The sequence below is a fragment of the Bombus affinis genome, chromosome 8 (assembly GCF_024516045.1).
Source record: "Bombus affinis isolate iyBomAffi1 chromosome 8, iyBomAffi1.2, whole genome shotgun sequence".
In the NCBI taxonomy this organism is placed as follows: Eukaryota; Metazoa; Arthropoda; class Insecta; order Hymenoptera; family Apidae; genus Bombus; species Bombus affinis.
The window spans coordinates 15,792,597-15,814,886 of NC_066351.1; the positions used below are offsets into that span (position 1 = coordinate 15,792,597).

General features: G+C 33.1%; 5 protein-coding genes across 9 annotated transcripts; 3 read left to right on the forward strand and 2 right to left on the reverse strand.

Moving 5' to 3' along the window:
- The first annotated feature begins 852 nt into the window (after positions 1-852).
- LOC126919725 (ionotropic receptor 25a) lies at positions 853-5,725 on the forward strand. Its single transcript, XM_050729263.1, has 5 exons — positions 853-1,478; positions 1,588-2,720; positions 3,623-4,461; positions 4,556-4,885; positions 4,967-5,725. The coding sequence occupies exons 1-5, from the start codon at positions 1,352-1,354 to the stop codon at positions 5,307-5,309; spliced, it is 2,772 nt and encodes a 923-aa protein (XP_050585220.1). The 5' UTR covers positions 853-1,351; the 3' UTR covers positions 5,310-5,725.
- On the reverse strand, positions 5,516-11,825 carry LOC126919737 (uncharacterized). 3 transcript variants are annotated; one of them, XM_050729299.1, is made up of 7 exons: positions 11,684-11,822; positions 9,959-10,251; positions 9,469-9,871; positions 9,059-9,385; positions 8,571-8,976; positions 7,678-8,317; positions 5,516-7,053 (listed from the first exon to the last, which is right to left on the reverse strand). In XM_050729299.1, exons 3-7 carry the CDS (start codon positions 9,793-9,795, stop codon positions 6,993-6,995), a joined length of 1,761 nt encoding a protein of 586 aa, XP_050585256.1. In that variant the 5' UTR covers positions 9,796-9,871; positions 9,959-10,251; positions 11,684-11,822; the 3' UTR covers positions 5,516-6,992. The 3 variants fall into 3 exon arrangements, with proteins under 3 accessions (XP_050585256.1, XP_050585254.1, XP_050585255.1); XM_050729297.1 differs by having other exon boundaries at positions 9,059-9,388; positions 11,684-11,821; XM_050729298.1 differs by lacking the exon at positions 9,959-10,251 and having other exon boundaries at positions 9,059-9,388; positions 11,684-11,825.
- Positions 11,826-12,410: 585 nt separating this feature from the next.
- Positions 12,411-16,519, forward strand: LOC126919730 (mitochondrial proton/calcium exchanger protein). Its single transcript, XM_050729282.1, has 7 exons — positions 12,411-12,700; positions 13,046-13,503; positions 13,596-13,766; positions 13,842-14,156; positions 14,244-14,711; positions 14,801-15,238; positions 15,303-16,519. Exons 1-7 carry the CDS (start codon positions 12,643-12,645, stop codon positions 15,717-15,719), a joined length of 2,325 nt encoding a protein of 774 aa, XP_050585239.1. The 5' UTR covers positions 12,411-12,642; the 3' UTR covers positions 15,720-16,519.
- A 773-nt stretch (positions 16,520-17,292) lies between these two features.
- LOC126919775 (MOB kinase activator-like 3) lies at positions 17,293-19,504 on the forward strand. 3 transcript variants are annotated; one of them, XM_050729371.1, is made up of 6 exons: positions 17,294-17,573; positions 17,816-17,966; positions 18,058-18,285; positions 18,355-18,470; positions 18,540-18,766; positions 18,876-19,504. In XM_050729371.1, exons 1-5 carry the CDS (start codon positions 17,523-17,525, stop codon positions 18,702-18,704), a joined length of 711 nt encoding a protein of 236 aa, XP_050585328.1. In that variant the 5' UTR covers positions 17,294-17,522; the 3' UTR covers positions 18,705-18,766; positions 18,876-19,504. The 3 variants fall into 3 exon arrangements, with proteins under 3 accessions (XP_050585331.1, XP_050585328.1, XP_050585332.1); XM_050729375.1 differs by having other exon boundaries at positions 17,303-17,567; XM_050729374.1 differs by having other exon boundaries at positions 17,293-17,573; positions 18,540-19,504.
- Positions 19,505-19,846: 342 nt separating this feature from the next.
- On the reverse strand, positions 19,847-22,288 carry LOC126919749 (mitochondrial-processing peptidase subunit beta). The gene is made up of 6 exons (XM_050729329.1): positions 22,123-22,288; positions 21,339-21,557; positions 20,876-21,261; positions 20,439-20,802; positions 20,100-20,354; positions 19,847-20,033 (listed from the first exon to the last, which is right to left on the reverse strand). The coding sequence occupies exons 1-6, from the start codon at positions 22,189-22,191 to the stop codon at positions 19,893-19,895; spliced, it is 1,434 nt and encodes a 477-aa protein (XP_050585286.1). The 5' UTR covers positions 22,192-22,288; the 3' UTR covers positions 19,847-19,892.
- Between the last annotated feature and the right edge of the window lie 2 nt (positions 22,289-22,290).

Below are 22,290 nucleotides of genomic sequence, written 5' to 3' on the forward strand. Positions count from 1 at the left end.
CGGCCCGAAAACGGGCCTTTAAAGCTACTCCTTGGAAAGAACATTATCATTTACGTTCCCATTGTAAATACCCAAGTGTACGCTGTAAATTGAATGTAACAATTGCAACTGTAGATAAAGATGGTTTCAGATACATGTTCATACTTACTACTTTATCGACCCTTATTTAGCTTGTTGATTATTTCGGAAAAGCGCGCCAGCAGTCGCATGTAAGTCAGCGGTTGATTAGGCGCTGTTGTTACTACTAGAGTTTAAAACTTTCATTTTTTCCTATGCTTGCCTATTGTTTTCTTTCAAAGTTACTAACATTTGATTGTCTACCTAAAAGCTATACAAGTTTTGATATTAATAGAAAGAATTCGGTAGAGTATATTACCAGGGAACATCTATGTATGTCAGAAATTCCATTCTACTTTGTTTCTAAAATACTATAAATATATCACTTTCTGGACTATTCTTTCTTTAGTACCTTATAAAATACCTTTTATTCCATAATCGAAAACAGTGTTTCATCAAGAAATATGTAACTGAATGTGATCACGATAGAACGTAACATTTTTACGGAATCATAGAACGGAAAGTTAGATAGATCAAAATTAGATCGATCCTATCTTGCGGACATAAAGCTGCAGTCATTCCAAGAGACAAACGGACAAAAGTAAGAAACGAGCATTGAACGCAGATCGCTTCTATCAAGTGATCACGATCGTTAGTCACGAAAATATCGATATCACATCAAACTGAAAGTTTCAACAATACGTGTGTGCATATATACACAATGAGATAAAACTAACAATCGGCCGGTCAATTACGAGATAACGGGAGCTGATGGCACGCGATGTACGACATGCAAATTCTTCGCGGTAACTCGACATCGTACGCGTCTACTACTCCTTTCGCAGCAACGTAAGACGAACGACGATCGAGAATTTTGTCGAAAAACTAACGAAAGAGAACGAAAAGACAAGTTGCGTTGATAGGAAGAATTGATTGGGTCATCCCCGCGGCAACCAATGGGCAAACACAAATGAAATGGAGAGAAAGTCTGGCTATGGGTTTCGAGACTACCCTCAGTTGCTTGACCGATTTCCGCACGCAATATCCCCATCTCGAGACACATCACGTACACGATCGAAACCAAGCCGATTATCGGCCGGTTACTTATCGCAAGAAAATTAACTGCAATTTTAACGCTGTATTTTTTCTTATACCCAATAATCATTTCGAATAACTTTCGAAGAAATCGGAGAAGAAATTTAATGTAAAAGAGAAAAGACGAATCATGGAGGTTTTGTAAAAGGCGGCCTTAAAAACTGATTATTATTAGAGTTAGTTTTTCTGTATTCTCGAAATGAGGCTCGTGGGATTTACGATCGCCGTGTGTGGATTCCTCCAATTTTGCGGTGAATCTGCGGTTTACGCGCAGAGGAACGTCGTGGGCAATCGAGGGTCTACAAAGACAAGAGCTGTTAATCTTTGTGAGTAATTAAATTTTGAATCTCTAAATGTTTAAAGTTATCTGATCAGATCCATTAAATTCCAACGATTTTAACTTTAATCTTTTCTTTACACCGTCTTTCTCCCTAGATCTTATTAACGACGAAGCCAACAAAGTAGCAAAGAGTAGCATAATAGCGGCGTTAGAGACAATCAAAGAAAAATACCCGAATTATTTGGGCGAAGTTTGGAGCGTTCAAGTGAATGAATCTGATGTCAACGATACTCTCGATCGTATCTGCAAACCTTGGGATTCGGCTGTAAAAGAAGGAGGAACCAGAGTTCCAGATTTAGTTATAGACACGACGACAGCCGGTTTAGGGGCCAAGATATCTAACTCATTCACAGCTGCTTTGGGAATCCCCACGTTATCCGCTCAATACGGTCAAGAAGGAGATCTTTTATACTGGAGGAACTTAAACACAGACCAGGAATCCTATTTGATTCAAGTGATGCCTCCGACAGATTTAATACCAGAAGCGATCAGACAATTGTGTATTCAGTTGAACATAACAAACGCTGCGATTCTGTACGATCATAATTTCGTCATGGATCATAAATATAAAAGTTTGTTGTTGAACGTGCCAACAAGACACGTGATCAACGAAGCTTCTCAGCAAGTAATGGAAATGAGAACACAGTTGCCTCGTTTACGAGATTTGGATATAGTGAACTATTTCATTCTCGGTGATGAAAATACCATCAATATAGCTCTGGAAGCGGCGGAAGCTTTAAACTTTACTGGCAAAAAGTACGGTTGGTTTTTATTGACACCGCAACTTAACGTTTGGCCGAGATGCGAGTGTAGAAATATGAACATCCTCTTCATGAAGCCAGAATTTAACAAGAAAAGCCCGATAGAGTCGTCTTTGTCAAAACCGGTTATTTCTTCCGCATTTTATTATGATTTAATACAATTAGGCGTTCGGGCAATGAAATCGGCCTTGGATGACGGGGAATGGCCAATAGAACCTCGACATATCACGTGTGACAAATATGATAAAACTAATACCCCAGAAAGGAAGGTGAACTTTTTTAATAGGTTAAAGGAAACTTATAAAAACATGACACCGACTTATGCTGGGATTAAATGGGGATCGAAGAATGGAGAACACCGGGCCAACTTCGAGATGTCCATTCATTTAGTGGACATAAAAGATGGCATTGTTTCAAACACTATCGATAGTGGATCTTGGAACGCGAGCATCTCCGCACCATTGCAGGTAAGCTTACGTATACAGAATATCAATTTCTTTTCTCAATATCTTCCTTTCTTTCCGTTTACTTTTCTTCCCTGTTATTTTAAGCATTCGCGTTTAACTTCAATTTTTCAAGTATCAAAGTGTATATTCGTTCAACATGCAGAAGAGAGCGTAGAAAGTTCATTACGCGTGAAATTAATCAGACGAACTGATAAACTGTGCACGTGATATTTCTAAGGAAGATTAGGTCAGTCTATTGATCAGCAAGAAAAAATTATGGTGTGTTTGAGTCACGCGACGATAGGAATCTGTTCGATAATCGAATGTCACGGCTCTAGTGTAATATCGTGCAGAATTAATCACTACAAATTACATTACGATTAAATAAAATGGATCGAATTAAACAGAGATGAATGCCTCGTTAAATTTCTTCAAATTAGGAGTGCTAAAATATCCTTATTATGAAATTTTTGTATTTTAAGTTGATGAATTATAAAGAGGAAATTTAATTTCTTAGTCGTGACCTCCATTCGGCTAACCATCGCGATAGTCATGCCCCTGACATATAATCGTTATATTTATTTACCGTTATTGCTGATAACCACGCACGCTAATGGAAATAGTTCATGCAACTATATTTGTTCATCCAATATGTAACGCGAAACCCTTCAACTACGTAAGTGCAATTTGACATTCGCGAGTCATGCATCGAGTAGGTACTTATCCATTCGTTTCGAGATATCATCGTTACTTAGCCTAATAAAAATATAACTGCGTTCATCGAGGTCTTATTATCAGAGAAAACACAATATCTTTACAGAACCATTCCAGTCCTGCGAAAGAATCCGGTCTCTTAATAATTCAATTTTTACATTTATCTGTCTAATCGACCCAATTCGAATTTAATTGCATTTTCTCTAAAGATAACGAATAACGACGTGATGAATACCACAGCGGTGAAGAGCTACCGTGTAGTCACCATAATTCATCCGCCATTTGTGATGTACAATGAAGAAAACGGCACGTATTACGGTTTCTGCATCGACTTGCTGGACGAGATTAAAGACACGGTAGGCTTTCAGTACGAAATACGAGAAACGGAGGACAGACGATATGGAAGTTTAAATCCAAATGGGAGTTGGAACGGAATGATGAGAGAGCTGATCGACAAACGAGCTGATATCGCTCTAGGATCGGTCTGGGTCACAGCGGAGAGGGAGAGGGTGGTCGATTTCACGGTGCCTTACTACGATCTGGTCGGTCTGTCCATCATGATGTTGAAAACGAAAACAACCAGCTCGCTATTCAAATTCCTCACTGTATTGGAGAACGAGGTCTGGTTCTGTATCCTAGCCGCTTACCTCTTTACCAGCGTCTTGTTGTGGATCTTCGACCGTTGGTCTCCGTACAGCTATCAGAACAATCGAGAAAAGTACAAGGACGACGACGAGAAAAGAGAATTCAATTTAAGGGAGTGTTTCTGGTTTTGTATGACTTCCTTGACGCCACAGGGTGGCGGAGAGGCTCCAAAAAATCTTTCCGGACGACTGGTCGCTGCTACTTGGTGGTTATTCGGATTTATAATCATCGCGTCGTACACGGCGAATTTAGCTGCGTTTCTGACAGTGTCCAGGCTAGAAATTCCAATCGAAACGTTGGAGGATCTCAGCAAACAGTATAAGATTCAATATGCGCCAGTGATAAATTCTTCAGCTTATATTTACTTCAAGAGAATGGCTGCCATTGAATGGAAATTCTATGAGTAAGTAATCGAAGAGATTAGGATTACTTTCAAGGTTTTAAGTTGAATAATTTGAAGATCAAGGGACGAAGAGCATTGATCTTGTACATTTTAGCATCTGGAAGGAAATGAGCCTTAACGATAGTTTGTCAGATGTAGAGAGGGCAAACTTGGCAGTGTGGGATTACCCTGTCAGTGACAAATACACGAAAATGTTGCAAGCCATGGAAGAGGCTGGATTTCCAGCTTCCACCGAAGAAGCGCTACGACGAGTTCGGCGTCTTGATTCGAATAACGAGTTCGCTTATATAGAAGATTCAACGACCATTAAGTATCTTACTATGACGAACTGTGACCTGGTCCAAGTAGGCGAAGATTTTTCGAGGAAGCCTTACGCGATTGCCGTTCAACAGGGATCGCCATTGAAGGATCAGTTTAACAACGCGTATGCATCTTTTGTCTACCTAAAATAACAAATTAATTACCGAGTAATTTAATGTCATTGCCTAATTTCCTTTTGATGTAGAATTTTGCTACTACTAAACAAGAGGAAATTGGAGAAATTAAAGGACACATGGTGGAAGAAGAACCCTGACAGAAAAGACTGCGACGCAGAAAACAGTCAAAGTGACGGTATAAGCATCCAAAATATCGGAGGAGTATTCGTTGTTATATTTCTAGGTATTATTTTTGCTTGTTTCACTTTGGCCTTTGAATACTGGTATTATCGACACCGTACGAAGATCACGAAGATTAATCTAAACAGCACAACCAAAGGAAAAGTCACACAAGTAAAACCACTTAGATTCAACTTACAGCCAGCGCCTACGCACGGTTTTCAGAATAGCCAACTCAGACCAAGATTTTGAATGTGTCTGTGAAAAAAAAAAAAAAAAAAAGATATTCATGAATCGATCATCGTGTATTACACATATAACACCTCAATGTTTAATATTTACCGTTGATTAATGTTCAATAAAAACATAAAAAGACGATGGACAAAAATACCTAAAAAATTAACAATTTTTTTTATTACAGAAGAAAGTCTGGACCAGAATTATAAATGACATAGAGCTTCAGCGTTTGCAATGCCTTTATTTGGTTACTCCCTTTGCGTACATTACTTCGCGCAGAGAATACATATTCGGATATTCTTTCGTTTCTTTTCCCTCATATTCCGTTCACTCTCTTCGCATTACAATTCACGTACATTGTTTGTCATTTTAACTAACCTTCCTCGCGACGTCTTAACATATCACCATTTTTTTTCTTTCTTTTTTTTTTTTTAAATAACGTTTTACTCACCCTTTTCCTTTCGCTCTAAAAGGCATTCGTTTTTTTTTCTTTTTTTTTTTCTAATAACGTTGCTCTCACGTTTTCGTCCGCTTATCCGCTTTTTCGCCGAGGTAGGCATAGTATTTTGTTTTCAAGTTATACGGTTCTTTTTTTTTTTTTATATACATATATATTTTTTGTTTTTCCTCACATGTACGCTTTCAATAATATTTTCCGATATTCTCTCTGAGGGAGCATTGGAAAAGCATTGGATACTCTGGGTTTCTTTAAAACGTGGGATCTGGTGGATGATGGAATTGGGGGACAGGGTATTAATCATCTAGGATGTTAAATTATAATTAGGGGGATATAATTAAGATAATCCATTAATAGTTACGAAAAAAACAACAAGAAAATAGAATAGTACTTCGATGGTTCTCGGTTTAATATCGTGCGGCACTTTTTTTTTATCCTTTTTATTTATACTTATAAGTACTCCGTCCTCGAATATTACTCTTTTGGCTTGATCTTCTCTTTCTTTATTCTTTTCTTTAAATTAATTCCATTCTTTTTTTTTTGGCATTTTTTTTTTTTCTTAGTTACATTTTATTTTCATTTTTTTCTCTCTTTCCTGCAATGCATCAAATGCAAACACACAGTGAACGCCTGCACATCAGATGAGAAACAAAAAAAGGAAAACTGCACGCTACAATTCCTAGAAAAATCAGCGCACTAATTATATATATATATCTTTTTTTTTCGTTTTCGTTTCTTTCTCCTCGAAAAAGTTCACATAAAATTATCAACAAGCTACAAACGAAATCTCATTGACTACGTTCTCCATACTTCTCTCCTTTTTCATCGCATGCGCCCTCATCGTTAAACGCTGCGTAAACATATACACCTTTTTTTTCTTTCTCTATTTCATCCCGTTTCTCTTTCTGCCTTTTGTTTATCAAAGGATTAATAATAATTATCTAAATGAACGTTTAATATTTCTCTCGTCTCGCTTTGCAATCATTATTTATTTATTTCTTTTAACTCTTTGTTCAACGACAACGGGGGATACATTTTTTTTTTTTTTTTTTTCATTTAACGGCACCATCTTGGATACATGCATAACAAATTCCACATGCCAAGAGGCCCCCCAATGTCATATTTTTACTTTTTCTCTTTTCTTTGTTAACAATTTGCGTCTTCGTCTTGAGAAAAAAAGTATAGCTACACCTCAAACTCTCCAGTCACAAAGCATTTGTAGCAGCTCATATCTATCCAGTTCATAAGGTCAACGGACGCAAAGTCGTCAGAGGCTGGCATCCGAAACTGCTACTGTGCCTTCTATCGGAAAAAACATATTAAATATGTAACGTTAATTGTAACTGCAGTAAGTCCGGCTAAGTACTCGGACCATATACATTCTACGTTACGCCAAATCGCGTGCTTCAAATTAAAACCCGATCGATGTAGTAATGCATCGAGACCAATCTCTCAAGAGGCGTTTGCTCAATTAAATGTTCCTCTATTTCGTAACATGTACTACATATCACGTGATTAATTACGCGTATATAAGTACATATACATATACACATCTTCCAATTTCAGGTTACATAACAACAAATATAACAAAAAAAAAAGTATTTCAACGTTCGTAGCTCGAGTAACATAATACATAACGTATAACAGTTTTCAATTTGACTGTTCAGCCAATAATCTTTGGTTTTATTGTATATCTGTACACATCGTACACATTCGAACAAATGAGAGAGGTCTTATTAATTTGTGTATATTTTGTTATACTAGTACGAAATAACGGGTACACAACGTTTTTTCGTTCGTATTTTCCAACACGGTGACGGTTGACGAATAGTACAATGGAGCGTAATAGATCAAAACGGAAAAAAAAAGAAAAAACCAAAGCCTTCGGCACGTAGTATGATTTCCTTTTTATGTACACTTTATTACCTTTTCCTATCATTGTGCAGAGGTACATTAGACCGTACCCAGTCCAGCTGACCCAATGTATAGCAATCTTTCTCGATTTTCTCTTCTTCGCGAATAATAGTATCTTCCATTCCGATCGGAGTATAATGAAAATGATCCTGTTCGGAGAGAATTCTGCGTTTGACCGGAGATCGAATGGGCTCGGTTTGAACGCACTTGTCACATTGACGCACCCTGAATTTCAACGTTAAATTCGAAGATACTGGAGGAAGCGGTGAGTCATTCTCTCGATACTCCATGTAAGGACTTTCTCCACCAGGAAGATATAACAAGTTTCCTGACTCAGATCTGCGATACGCGACCCGCTCTAAAGTATTGTTCACAGGAAATGTTGTCCCATCGGCCCACTGACCATCATCCTTTATTGGACGAAAGTGTGTCCGCGCGGAAGTGAGCAAATCCTCGTCCGGTTCTGGAAGGCTGTTTACCTTCAGATTTGAACGAGATTCTTTGCGTGTTCCAATGGGAGTTTTACGCGGTGCGACTGGAAAGAAGCAGCTACCTGTCTGAGGACTGTGGCCCAAGGTAGCTATGTTACTACCTAGCCCTTTCCAGCACCATGATCCATCCATAGCTGAGTCAGACCAATTAACATTGCTCTCTGGAATGGTATACGTCAAATATTTACTTACCATTGATTTAGATAACAAAGTTAGCGACTAACTTTTGCACGTATATGAAACAAAAAATGAGAATAAAACATACATTGCAGTACGACACAGATATTCTACGTCTAACTTGATGTACTCTGTTATTTACTTACATGTCACAACGATCTCCTATCCGTTAGATATACTTAAGTCAGTATTACTATGTCGTGATACTGGAAAATTATATGTATCTAAGATACTCACTTAATTTATTCTTGTTACTACATTCATCCGCATAATCTTCAATGCTGATTAAATCGATGTCCCATGGAATGAGCGGCGAGTCGTCAACAATAGATTCCTGATACGGCGTGTCAGTAGCATAGCCATTATCTGAGGTGGATACAGTAAAGATTGTCTCGGTAGTGTCTGTCGGCCAAAGGGGTCCTGAAGGAATAGAAAGCGTAGGTGCTGCCCAAATCGAAGCCGTGTCCTGTGCATTGCCTGGTCCTGAATCCCAAAGTGCTTCCAAGCTCTCGTCAAATTTTGCTTGTAACTGTGCCAATCGAAGTTTATCCAATTCTAATTCTAGTTCTTTTTCCCTCTCGCGTTCCATTGATTTAGCAAATCCAAAACTTTGCTTTTCTTCTGCTCTGCGTGAATCGATACTCTATAACAAATAGATCAACTAGTCAATGATTGATGATCCTTGATAATATATTACGATAGTTGACTTAATCTCGGATACTTACAATGGACATTTTAGTTTTCTTATTGCGAGATTTACTAGCGTTCTTATTGTTATTGTAGTTGACTCCGTTGATTTTGTTATTATTGTTGTTGTTATTATTTCCAAAATTCCTATCTTTCCTCTGAGAAAATTTCTTCAAGGTCGTAGGTTGCAAAGCAGGAAATGCCGCGTAATATCTGAGAGCTCTGTCGCGAGGTGTAAGCGACTCTAGATTTGTTTTGTTTTCACCATCAGACTTCTTGAAATCTTCTTCTTTTTCATCTGAACCGCTTCCTTCTAGGTCTCGAAGTTTCATACATAATTCGTCGACCAACGTTTCCACCCCACACTTCTATAGAATAAAATATATTGTTGATACGCGTAAAAAGATGTTTAAAGTATGAAATGATAATAACAATTACAATTACGTACATTATCAGCAGCACTTGTTAAACATTGCACAACAGCACGTCTTTGTTCTGTGTCTCCTCGCGTGGGCAGTTTTGCTTTAGGTCGGGCCCGAATGCGACGTCCTCCGTTTCTACCTGTACCAACTGCTTCTTCTGGAGGGCTTAGGGCCGAGTCGGGGCAGCGCAGTAGGCTGAGTACAAATCGCGAGTACGCAACGGGGTCGATTCCCAGTGCGTCCAAGCGTGCCTCGAGCCACTGGCGCAACTCCTCCTCGGCCCTGGTACCAAACACTTCACCTCCTCCAGGGGACGTCGCTATCCCAACTAGGTGCAGTGCTGGATTCCTCATTTCCTTTTAATAAAGCTCCTCCTAGACCCAGGAACTTTCACAGACTTCACTACCTCCAGGGTGATCATCTTCTCTCCTTGAAAAGCAAATCAATTTTAACAGTTGTATACTAAATATTGGTATGATGAAGATTAATGAAAGAGCTAGTAACAAATCAAATTACCTATTTACAATAGAGTTACAGTATTATATTATTGTCCTTTAATGTTTCAATTTTACTGAATCCACCACCTTGACATTTACTAGATTAATAAATGTACTTTTGTTTCTTGTTACTTGTAATTTCTCTCTTTTAGTTTCGTTGCCCACAATCAATGGTGGTACTTCCTGAGATTTCAGTTACGTGGATATTAAAAATTATTTAGTTCTTGTGCACAGGTGGTGGATATCTTGTGGAAATGAGGCTGGCAGGTCTTAGCGAAGGATAACAAATATAGTCTCCTCCCCATTTTGACACTGAAATTTTATAATTCCCAAATTATCACTTTAGACATTCTGAATGCAAATAATATTTCATGCAAATAAAGAAATACATGTTATTTCTTTTTCATTATTCTCATTTATTTATACGATAGAAAATATAATTCTTCACTTTACAATACATGTTTTGAAAACTCCATGTTACACATATGTAGCAAACTTAAATTTATAAAAGACTTCATAACTGAACTATAAATTATTGTTATCACATTTCTTACATAAACAACACTAACTGGTAATTGTGTAGAACTTTCACTTTCATATAATCTAAATAAATGTTGGTGCCAATACATTAATAGCTCATATATCATCCTATAAACATATAAAGTAATACAAAAATAAAACAATGTTTATTGAAACAAAGTTCCGTCAATAATAAATCTCACTTTTACCAACTTAGATTAATTTGGCTAACTTAGTCTCTTGTAATAACAAACATTACCGAACGATACATATCACATATTACAAAAAAATAAAAAGTAAAATGAGTCATAGATATTTAAACATAATAGAACATAAATTGGTGACTAAGGTTAGATCTCATATAAAATATCAAAGTATTGCTGAAAAATTTATTCTCTTTATTTCATAGATATAATATAATACAAAATATATTAAATGTCTAAAGCAAACTGATTTCTTAACCCTAAGTGGGAACAATATTTACTCCAGAATAAACACAAAACATTTAATATGAAATTTTGTTTATTTTACTATAACACAATGTCAACATATATTTCTCCTCTAAATTTTTAAATGTCACGTTCTGTAACACGTTCATTTAAATTTTAGAGTATTGGAAAATTTTTATGTAAAATACAGTTAGTAATCTAAGACGCAGTTAGAATCGTACGTTCATGTATTAGAGACTATTAAATCACGTTGCACGGATCGTGGAGTTAAAATACATGTTCCACATCGTGGTCAGGAGATGAGCTATCATAGTGCGTACGCAAATAAAAACAAGCTACAGAATCTACCAGGACGAATCGACACTTTTATCACTGTTGTCAAAAACGTTTATCATTGGGTTACGCGGGTACAGGAATTCGAGCATGATAGGATAAAATTTTCGAGTTTTCCACGTATTATCAACCAGCCTCGTCCACTTGATAGGTGTCTCTCGTACTGATACACGAAAACAAACCGTAAATTCGTGTGCACAATGCTGCAGCTTGACTGTCTATGAATTGTTGGCAAAGATATTTGTTCGAGCAATGCGAATAACCTTGCAGATTGCGCTATGCATTTTGTCTGAGTCATAGTTCTCTCGTCAAGAGAATGAGCAACTGCATGACGTTACAAAATAACAACAAACCTGCCTTCATACACAACGCACTGTCAACTCGTGACAAGCATGGTAGCTAGTTCGATCATGATCAACAAATATTTGGAAATTTTGACGTACCTGCATGCCTCGAGAGATGATTTTCACCCCGGCCTCTTCTACACACCCCACTCAGAGAAAAACATGGCGGCTACTAAAAGCTTCACTGTCCCTCCCCCTTCCAGGTGCTGGCAATCGCACAGTTCTTGCACAAGATTCCGTGGTCTGTTCAGAAATGAATCTTCTATTGATAAATATAAATTTTCATAAACATTCATAGTCTAATTATCTGACTTCATTTCATACTTCATTTTTGAGGTTTTATTTAATATAGTTCATTGTAAATAAATATATATTTTATACATATTATTGACATATTATTAATGATACATAATGACACATAGCAGTAGAGATGACTGTAATCTAGGGAGATCGTAATGAACAAATCCAGATAAAAGAAAAGATTCATCAAACCATTTAAATACCTTCGATGAGAATTTAATATTTCACTCTCTGATATTAAATTGATAACAAGATAAAGAGAAAATTTAAGGAAGATATATGTACATAAAATATAAAATATATTATACATTTAAAAGTAAAATAATATTTAATTAATTATAATTTATGTATTTATTAAATCATTCAATAATGTATATTTTATAAAGAGAAGTTCATGTGTTTTCATTCGTGCAACTAATTTGCATTAAAAATGCTACCTGTATGTTCTTAAACGGTTAAGAATACACTATAAATAAACAAAAACTATTTTTCCGGAAAAATTATGATGTATATTTCATTGCAAATATACTTCTAAAAAGAAAATATATTGAAAGAAGTAATCCTAGATCGGTATTAACGGAGATATTAATTATTACACTAAAAATAGTAATACACTAGTTCAACAACTAGCTGATCTTTGTTCTCTCATCACTATGTTCAAGTTGGAAAATGTATGACGGTGAAGTATTTTACCACATTGCAGTTAAAAACGGCTTCGAAAGATTACAAAAATTACAAACAAAATATTGTAGTACAAGATGAATTCTTTAATTCATACAAAAAGGATGGTATCTGGCCACAGAACAGCAATTCGCCGTATGTATAATTATTTTTATTCGATAATAAATTGAATAATGATTGTAACATTTTTTAATACACATATTCTAGATTGTACACACTATGTTTATGTAACAGGCGAATTTGTAGTTAAAGCTATTAATATCGGTGACAAATTAACATAAATTTTTCATTTTGCATTGACATTTTGTTAATGATCTATCTAATTATTCCGATTGTAGGTTATGTTGTGAAATAGATATTACATCGATATTATTAAAATATATATGTCATTGAAACTGATGAATATTAAAATATCTTGAATTATACTCGTGCTTTGCTTCATCTTACATCCAAATGATTTATAAAGTATATTTATTACAGAATATTACGGTTTTAAACTGTGGTATAATACCAATCAAATAAATGGTAACTTAGCATTTATTTATATGGGTAGAAGAGATACCAGGAATAATAGATTATTATTGCATTCAACGATAACAGAGAACTGCAATAGTAATAACTTGTCATATGTACAGTCTCGTTCATTTTATATTACACCAACTTGGCATGGTCAAGAATCATCTTCCAAAGTGGAAGACACTGTAAGAAATATCAAGGAACAAAAAGAAATAAAAAATAAAGCACAAGAATCTATTGTTCAAAGTAGTTCAAAATCAGTGGAAAAAGTAGAAAAGCTAACTGTATGGCAAAAAGTCAAAGGAGAAATTATACATTATTATCATGGATTTAGGTTGTTAGGTCTTGATATGAAAATTTCAGCAAAGCTGATATGGAGAATTTTGAAGGGTAAAGAACTCAGTAGAAGAGAACATAGACTTGTAAGTTACAAATTGTGTATAATTATAAATGATAGTTATAAGTTATATTCATTCAATTACTTTAATGATTTATTTAACTTAATTATTTTTAGCTTATAAAAACAACAGGGGATGTCTTCAGACTTATTCCTTTCTCTGTCTTTATTATTGTACCCTTCATGGAATTTTTACTTCCAATTGTGATTAAATTTTTCCCTGGTTTATTACCATCTACTTTCCAAACAGCAACAGAGAAAGAGGATAAACTAAAACAAGCACTGAAGGTATCATCTCTATAATATTTAGTAACAATTGTCATCTTAATAAGTTGCATATGTATATAATTTTCTGAATTTTAGATGAAAATTGAAGTGGCGAAGTTTCTGCAAAAGACATTGGACGATATGGCAGTGCAGTCACCTGATTATAAATCGAAAAGAGCCAAAGAATTTGCCGAATTTTTTTATAAAGTACGGTCATCTGGTGCTGTAGCCAGCAACGAAGAAATTATGCAATTCAGCAAACTTTTCGAAGACGAGATTACATTAGATTCTCTTACTCGACCACAATTAGTTGCATTATGTAGAGTACTGGATGTACAAACTCTTGGAACATCAAACTTTCTACGATTTTTACTTAGAATGAGACTTAGAAGTCTCACTGCAGATGATAAAGTAATTATTATGTATATGCACATAATAAGCTTTTTCGGAAATAGTAATTAATGTTAATATGATAATAATTAATATTTATCTTTACAGCTAATTGAAAAAGAAGGTATAGACTCACTTACTAGAACTGAGTTACAACAAGCGTGTAGGGCCCGTGGAATGCGAGCGTACGGATTACCAGATAGCAAGTTAAAGGAACAATTGTCTCAATGGTTAGACTTAAGTCTAAATAAAAAAGTTCCACCTTCGTTACTGCTTCTTTCGCGCGCGCTTATGGTCCCCGAAACGATACCTATGTCAGACAAATTGAAGGCTACCATTTCTGCCCTTCCTGATACTGTTGTTGCACGTACCCAAGGTGCAATAGGAGAGAAAGAGGGTAAGATGGACCATAAAACAAATATTGAAATTATTAAAATGGAGGAACGTAAAATCGAAGAGGAGCGGCAAGAGAAAGAACCGCAAACCATCACTGTTGCTTTCCAAAACCATAAAACCGACGAGATTACAAATTCAGATGTAAAAGTAATAGAGCAGGCTTTAGATTCTCTGGGGAAGGTATGTGAAAATTATTTTTTATGATAGTATTAAATTAGTAGTTTTTATTACTATTTTTGAGAGATAACTGTGTATCCAATTTTATAAAGGATAAGAAAATGTCTGTTGAAAAAGAAGAATTAAAAGAGCTGAAGGAAGAAATGGCAGAATACCAAGAAGATATCAAAGAACTTTATGAAATAAAAGCAGCTGCTAAAGGCCAAGAAGATATAGAAAATATTAAGGTATCCAAAGGTGCTACACGTTTGTTTAAGAAAGTGAATAAGATGATTAATAAGATGGATGCGGTCTTGACACAACTTGAATCTGAAAAACAAATGAAAGAATTACAAAAGAATACTGTTGGCGAAGAGGAAATTACTGTTTCACAAACTGCTGAAGAATTAGTTAAGATAGATGAATTAATTTCAGTAATTAAAAAAATTCAAAATGTACCTGATCAGCATCGATTACAACGCATAGCCGAAATTCTAGCAAAAATTGACGACGATAGGGACGGATCTATAAAAATTGAAGACGTCTTAAAGGTATAATATATAATATAGAATTGAATAACGAAAATTTATACTAATTGCATATTGTAATTTTAAGGTGGTGGAGTTAATAGGTAAAGAAGATATTAAGTTAAGTAAAAAGCAAGTAGATGAATTGCTTGAATTGATTGATAAAGAAGAAATCTTAGAAGAGAAGGGGCAGACCGAGAAAGTGGTACAAAAAGATGCAAGTGAACTTAAAGATGGAAATTGTACTCAAACAAAATATGTTCCACCTAAATCACCAGTTCCTGCTACACCAGTGACGACTGAGAAGAGTTTCGGCAAAGAAGAATTAGAAGAAACTGTTGAAGAATCGAATAAAAGTTTTGCTGCACATTCATCCGAAAAAGAAAGAGAGAAGTCAGCTGCAGTTTTTAAGAGTAATTCCAATTCTGACCCAGTCAGAAATCCTCCGTTGACTCCCGGTGTTCCACCACCTGAAAAAAAAGCGGAAGGCTCTAAACAGCTGTAATAACCGCACAAACAAATATGATTAATGTATGTAATTATGAATACAACCCTTTTACTGGGTACTAATTTAGAAAGCTATTATATTTTCATCTTTAGATTATGTTTCTACCTCCATAGTACGATATTATTATAATTTTTTTTTTTTGTAAACGAACTTGTAAAGTAAAAAGTGTTTGCGAGAAAAACAGCTGTATTAGCTTCATGTATGTAGTAACGCACTGTATGGTAAATGTTACTGTTACTTGCATGTCTTTAGATTTAAAACATCTGATTAAGGACAAACAAAATATTAATATAATTTTTATATTTATGAAATTAAAACAGATATTGAATTCTGAAGACTGTGGTGCATTTAATCGCATCAATATACCATTTGTTTTATGAATTTTCTAGGCAACACGTGCTGGACACAAAAACTATATCTTGCATGTAAACTTTCAATGTAAAAAAATGCTTTGTAAAATTGTATGTCGTGATAATGTTATTAATATTGATGGTTAGTAATGAAATACGATAGAAATATACAGCTTTTATTTCAATAAAATCTAATTACAAAATACTGTAATAGCATAAAGAGATCATTCCGTCTGTTCAACTATTGATTATTACGGAATTATAATCCGCAAATAATAGGTCATTTCTTTTGTTGTATAACAGCTTCTTAATCAAGGTTAAAACAAAATGTACATTTATAAATAAAATAATTAATTGCTAAGTATACAACAGAGAACTAGTGGTTACCTGTATGTACCAATTACATAAAGATGAGATTATATAATAAAGTATACAATATTTTAATAAGTACTATATATTATATGAAAAATTGAATAATAAATATTATATATTATATATATATATTATATATATATATGTATTATATATATATTATATAAGATATATATAATATATGTATATTGTCATGTTACAATTATTTTATTTCAGGAAAAATATGAATGATAATGATGCTTGGGGCAAAATATTTACTTCTTTACACTAGTGCATCAAACTCCTAGTTTATATAATAAAAGCATTTCTGTATAAAAGTTACAGCAATTTTTTCAAATTTAAGTCAATAATCATATTTACATATTTATCATTGATACATTAATATATATCTTTCACTCACATTTTTATTATATTCATTTAATATGTTATGTTTTATATGAGTTATAGAAAATTATATATGTAAATAAAAAAAAAATCAAATAAATTTATATATATGAATATAAGAGATATTTATTATGATTTCTTTTCTCTTTCAAATATCGATGTTTTACATTTTTAATTTGCAATTATTTAATTTCTTTAAATCCATTTGATTTTGTACATTATTATTTAACTTTAGATATATATATAAATCCTTCTATCTTTAGATGCAATTTTTTCTTGAAATAAATATAATTTTCATAAAATCTTAATCATACATATTCAAGATATCTTAAAATTACTGTAATAATGTGAATTTTACATAAACTACTTGGTCAATGAATAAGACATTTAAAGGTATCATCATATATCATAAATCACTTATATTTGTTCATTTTATTGTATATTTGATTCGAGCACTAATTTTGAAATTTATTTATAAGGAAATAATATTACATATATGATAAATATTTCAGCAATTCATCTTCATTCTAATGTTTGTAAATAAATTAAAAATAATAAAATGTAGTGAAGATTTATACATACATACGATACAAGGATTTCCTAGCACATGTAAGAAGACAGAGTGAATACTTTGTACTACCGGTTACCTCGCTACTCGCGAAAGAGGTGCAGGTTTTGTGTATATTTAACCATAATGACTGCGTTAAGTGGTTTTATGGAATTTTTTCAAAAAGGGAAGGTGAATGTAAATTTCTGTTTGTTACATTTTTTTTAAATATAATAACAATTCTAACCTGATATTACCGATCAATTCTTATACTTAAATGCATTCTATTTAAACTACGTAAAGTTATTAAAACTTTATAAAGTTTTTTACATAGAGTTTTGTGAATTAAATTTTAATCCACATCTTTCGCTTTATTCACTGTATAGGTATTTAAAAATAAATTTGTTTAATAATGGATTTTTAATTATTTGACATTTCAGACATTTAGGCCAAAAAAAAAATTTGCTCATGGCACATTACGATATTCTTTGCATAAACAAGCACAAGCTTCATTGAATTCAGGAATTAATTTGAGATCTGTTGTGAAATTACCACCAGGAGAAGATCTGAACGATTGGATTGCAGTTCATGGTATTTGAAATTTTTTATTAATCTTACTATCTACTATATAACAAAAAGGCTTAAAAGATCATAATCTTTATAAATAATAATATAATTTCAGTGGTAGACTTTTTTAATAGAATAAATCTGATATATGGTACTGTATCTGAATATTGTGATTCTGCGTCTTGTCCAACAATGAGTGGCGGAGCTCGTTTTGAATACTTATGGGCAGATGGTGAAAAATATAAAAAACCTACTGCACTGCCAGCACCACAATATGTTAGCCTTCTTATGGATTGGATTGAAGCACAAATTAATAATGAAACCATTTTTCCCGTATCAACAGGTATAAAGTTTTAAAAAATTTTAATATTTTGTAATTTGATAACTTATATATGTTACAATTTCTTTTTAGATGTACCATTTCCAAAAACATTTGTACCACTCTGTAGGAAAATTTTGACACGTTTGTTCAGAGTTTTTGTCCATGTCTATATACATCATTTTGATCGTATTGTAGCAATAGGAGCAGTAAGTTTCATGTACATGCTCAATAAATGTTATCATATTAAAATATAATTTAAAATATTTCTATTTTAGGAAGCACATGTAAATACATGTTACAAACACTTTTACTATTTTGTAACAGAATTTGAATTAATAAATACAAAAGAATTAGAACCATTGGCTGAAATGACTGCTAAAGTTTGCAAGGATACTGCATCACCAACACAAGCAACAGCACCATCAAGTAATGCTAGATAGTTGTAAGCTTAATAACTGCATGAAGTCATAATCAAATTAGAACGAAACAAATTTGCTTTAATGTAAGTAAAATAGACAATGACCATACAATTTTATTGCCTTTCAAAAAGTATTGCAAAATTTTTATTACTAGGATACCACAGGATAATATTATTTTTTTGCAATTTACAGAATCAAAGAATTTTAACAAATGCTTTATTGTGTACAGTGCTTAAGTTCTTTAATTATAATATTGATATTTTTGGGATATCTTATTAATGTAACTATATCTCTCTCTTCCTGGTTAGCCATATTAAATGCGTAATAAATGAAACAATTAGATTTTGAAAATCTATACTTTTTGTGCGTAAATAGTTACAGCAATTATTACAATAATTGTAACAGTAAGCAATTAATGTATAAACATACAAGTCATGTTTTTACAATTGTATGTCTTAAAATTAGTTTATGTATCTTTAAATGTACAGATTAACACTTGTACTCAAGCAATTTTATACGTCGAGTTTTATAAATAGACTAATAATTTTATAAATAGATTATTTATGATACATATTAATTTTATAAATAGATTGTATTTATAAAATTATTTTATAAAATATATTTGTATATATAATTTTGCGTCATTAAGATGTTTGTGTAATATTCTTATATATTGCATTTAAAATTAAAAACATTTTCTATGAATAACACTGTACTAATGATAAAAATAGATAACATCGCATATTGTAAAAAAAAAAAGAAAAAAAGAGTACAAATTTAAAAATTAATAAAACACAATAAACCAATTTCCATGATAAAAACTTGTTTACTGTTTATAAATAACTTAAAATGGATTATGACTATTTGAAATAATTTCACTTATTATATACAATTTTCGTTTACTGCAGATTACAAGTCAACAAATAAACTTTTCGAGGATAAATTTATTGTTATATTGTAGCCAGATAATACATGATTTGGAAATGTACTATTTATTTACCAGGATTAAAATAAGACTATAAAATATCACATTAAAGATTAAATACAACATTTTTTTATGTAGCTTCAATAATAATTTTATATTATAGTTATGATTATATTTTATAGTTACAAAAAATTTGAATTTTTATAGTCTCACTTTAATTCCAATTCCTTTGCTAAAATCTGTGTTACTTATAACTTGTTCTAAATTTATTGATGGTAACATGTTTACACTCGTAATCTATACATGCCGGAACGAATGACATTATAATCTTGTAAGTTTTCCACTGGTCCAACCGCTGCAATTACTGGACACTGATCATAAATGTATTTCATGCCAATATCGTGAATATTTGAGGCAGTTATGCTCTGTAAATAATTTTATTGATATGAGAACTGTATTTAAAACATTAACAATATGTGAATGTTACTTACATTTATCCTAGCTTCAAGTTCGTGAAGTGGTATGCGGCGGTTATAACAAAGCATTTGCCGGCCGATGTCTTCACAGATTGCAGTTGTTCCATCCAATTGAAGGAGCATATTTGTTTTAAGAATGTTTTTCGCGCGTTCTACTTCTTTTTCAGTCACTGACGTGCATAATCGCATCCATTCACGTTGTACATTATGTACAAACCATTCAATTTCCATTGGGTCAGACACAAAGTATACGCCCCAAAGTCCTGTGTCCTATAAAGAAGATATCTCATATTAACACATGATTAATGTACAATATTATATACATATGTAGTAATATAAATTAATAATAAGTACTTGGTAACAAGTATTGAAGCTTTGGTAACTATGGCATAATCCATCAGTTGCAGAAGCTTCAGCCAAGAAACTTATATTGTTTACACCTCCTCCTTGGCTACGGTCCCATGCTCCCATAAGGGTATTTGCAACCATAAGAGGAATATTATCTGGATCAGTCCAACCAGCACCTTCAACAGCAATAGCAACATGTGCGAGAGGTATACTATCATCACGAACCCTTATTTCTGATCCTGTGTAACGGCATGGTTCTAACAAAGGAGGAATTTCATCATAGAATGGTCCTTTCATTTGGCCAAAATGCTTCTGAGCTAAATCTACTAGTTGATTGTGATTTACACCACCTGCACCAGCTAAAATGAATCTGTGAAGATATTTCAATAATTTTTAAATACATATATATATAATAAAATTATTTTATGGATAGTTGCAATTACCTAGGTGGACCATAGTATTGCTTAACATAATTAACAAGATCGTTTCTTGTAATACTTTTAATATTTTTAGTAGGGCCAAGAATCGTTCTTCCTAAAGGTGTGCCTTGATATGCACTAGCATGTAAATGGTCAAAAACAACTTCCTGCAGATTTGTTTCAACTTCTTGCATTTCTCTCAAAATAACACTACGTTCTCTTTCGATTTCACTTTCACCAAGCTTTGAATTTTGAATGATATCACTCAAAATTTCAACAGCTTTTGGAACATCTTCTGCTAAACATTTAGCATAAAATACTGTTTGTTCCCTGCTTGTATATGCATTTAAATGAGCACCCATGTTTTCAATTTCTAATTCTAAATCAGTTTGTGAACGTTTAGTAGTTCCCTGTTTGTAATTACATTCTCATTTTGATTGTCATTTTTAACATTTTATTTCAAGTAAACTTGAACACCATTACTTACTTTAAAAGCCATGTGCTCCATAAAGTGGGCAACTCCATTAATTTCATCGGTTTCAAAACGGCTGCCAGCATCAATCCATAATCCCACTGTAGCTGTTGGTGCACCACTGTCTTCAGTAGCAATTCTCATACCGCAATCTAAAGTTGTAACATGTGTTGGTGGTTGATTCACCAATATTTCTTTTAATGATGCTGATGTAGATTGCCATTGCTTTGGTACCTGATATTAAATATAACTATAGACATATAACAAAGAAAACTAAAAGGACAAAAGTGTAAAAGAATTTCATTTTATGCTGGTTTATTTTATTTAAAAGATATACCAATAATAATAATCTTGACAAAACTAATTTTATAGGCTGAAATAATAACTAAAAGATTGTACAAATTGTAAATTTGATAATATTATGAATTATTGAAATGAAATTGATTTGATCATTGTAATAATATAGAAAACGATATCTGTCAAAATTAAAGTTCTCTCTGTTTACGACACCGTTGTGCAAGATGAATTAAGGTTATGATAGCTTAATACAAATATTTCTATATATATCATAGAACACGATTTACTGAATTCTATTTGTTATTCATTAATAATAATTCATCATATTTCTTTTGTTTCTACAAACATTTAAAAAGTTCATTCTTATTACGTAAGCAGTAAAAGGATTCAATGGTTCCTCAGCTTGAGAAAATCATATTGAATGGAACGTAAAGTTCGAGAAATTATTCTGTTAGTATTTGATAATAATAGCGACGTTATGATAGAACTTGAATTTTACTACCTTTACGAGGCTGGTTTTGTTAGAATAAGCCCGCAATGCGGAACTAACTTTAAGCAGACGAGTCGCCATTTCTTTAAGTCTTTACAATTGTACGACCTTGCGACGAGTATGGTGGTAGAGTTCGAACTGATGCTTAGAGGAGTATAGTTTCGACACACTTTTTAATAT

Coding starts and splice junctions, on each gene's coding strand:
- LOC126919737 (XM_050729298.1), bottom strand. CDS start 9,795: ATGAGGAATCCAGCACTGCACCTAGTTGGGATAGCGACGTCCCCTGGA. Junction 8,318..8,570: donor TAGTAACAAGAATAAATTAA/GTGAGTATCTTA, acceptor ATACCATTCCAG/AGAGCAATGTTAATTGGTCT. Junction 7,054..7,677: donor CTGCACAATGATAGGAAAAG/GTAATAAAGTGT, acceptor TTTTTCCGATAG/AAGGCACAGTAGCAGTTTCG.
- LOC126919749 (XM_050729329.1), bottom strand. CDS start 22,191: ATGGCGACTCGTCTGCTTAAAGTTAGTTCCGCATTGCGGGCTTATTCT. Junction 21,262..21,338: donor TGGAGCACATGGCTTTTAAA/GTAAGTAATGGT, acceptor AATTACAAACAG/GGAACTACTAAACGTTCACA. Junction 20,355..20,438: donor GCTTCAATACTTGTTACCAA/GTACTTATTATT, acceptor TCTTCTTTATAG/GACACAGGACTTTGGGGCGT.
- LOC126919775 (XM_050729374.1), top strand. CDS start 17,523: ATGACTGCGTTAAGTGGTTTTATGGAATTTTTTCAAAAAGGGAAGGTG. Junction 17,574..17,815: donor TTCAAAAAGGGAAGGTGAAT/GTAAATTTCTGT, acceptor TTGACATTTCAG/ACATTTAGGCCAAAAAAAAA. Junction 18,286..18,354: donor CATTTTTCCCGTATCAACAG/GTATAAAGTTTT, acceptor ATTTCTTTTTAG/ATGTACCATTTCCAAAAACA.
- LOC126919730 (XM_050729282.1), top strand. CDS start 12,643: ATGAATTCTTTAATTCATACAAAAAGGATGGTATCTGGCCACAGAACA. Junction 14,157..14,243: donor GTCTCACTGCAGATGATAAA/GTAATTATTATG, acceptor TTATCTTTACAG/CTAATTGAAAAAGAAGGTAT. Junction 14,712..14,800: donor CTTTAGATTCTCTGGGGAAG/GTATGTGAAAAT, acceptor AATTTTATAAAG/GATAAGAAAATGTCTGTTGA.
- LOC126919725 (XM_050729263.1), top strand. CDS start 1,352: ATGAGGCTCGTGGGATTTACGATCGCCGTGTGTGGATTCCTCCAATTT. Junction 1,479..1,587: donor GACAAGAGCTGTTAATCTTT/GTGAGTAATTAA, acceptor CTTTCTCCCTAG/ATCTTATTAACGACGAAGCC. Junction 4,462..4,555: donor ATTGAATGGAAATTCTATGA/GTAAGTAATCGA, acceptor TGTACATTTTAG/CATCTGGAAGGAAATGAGCC.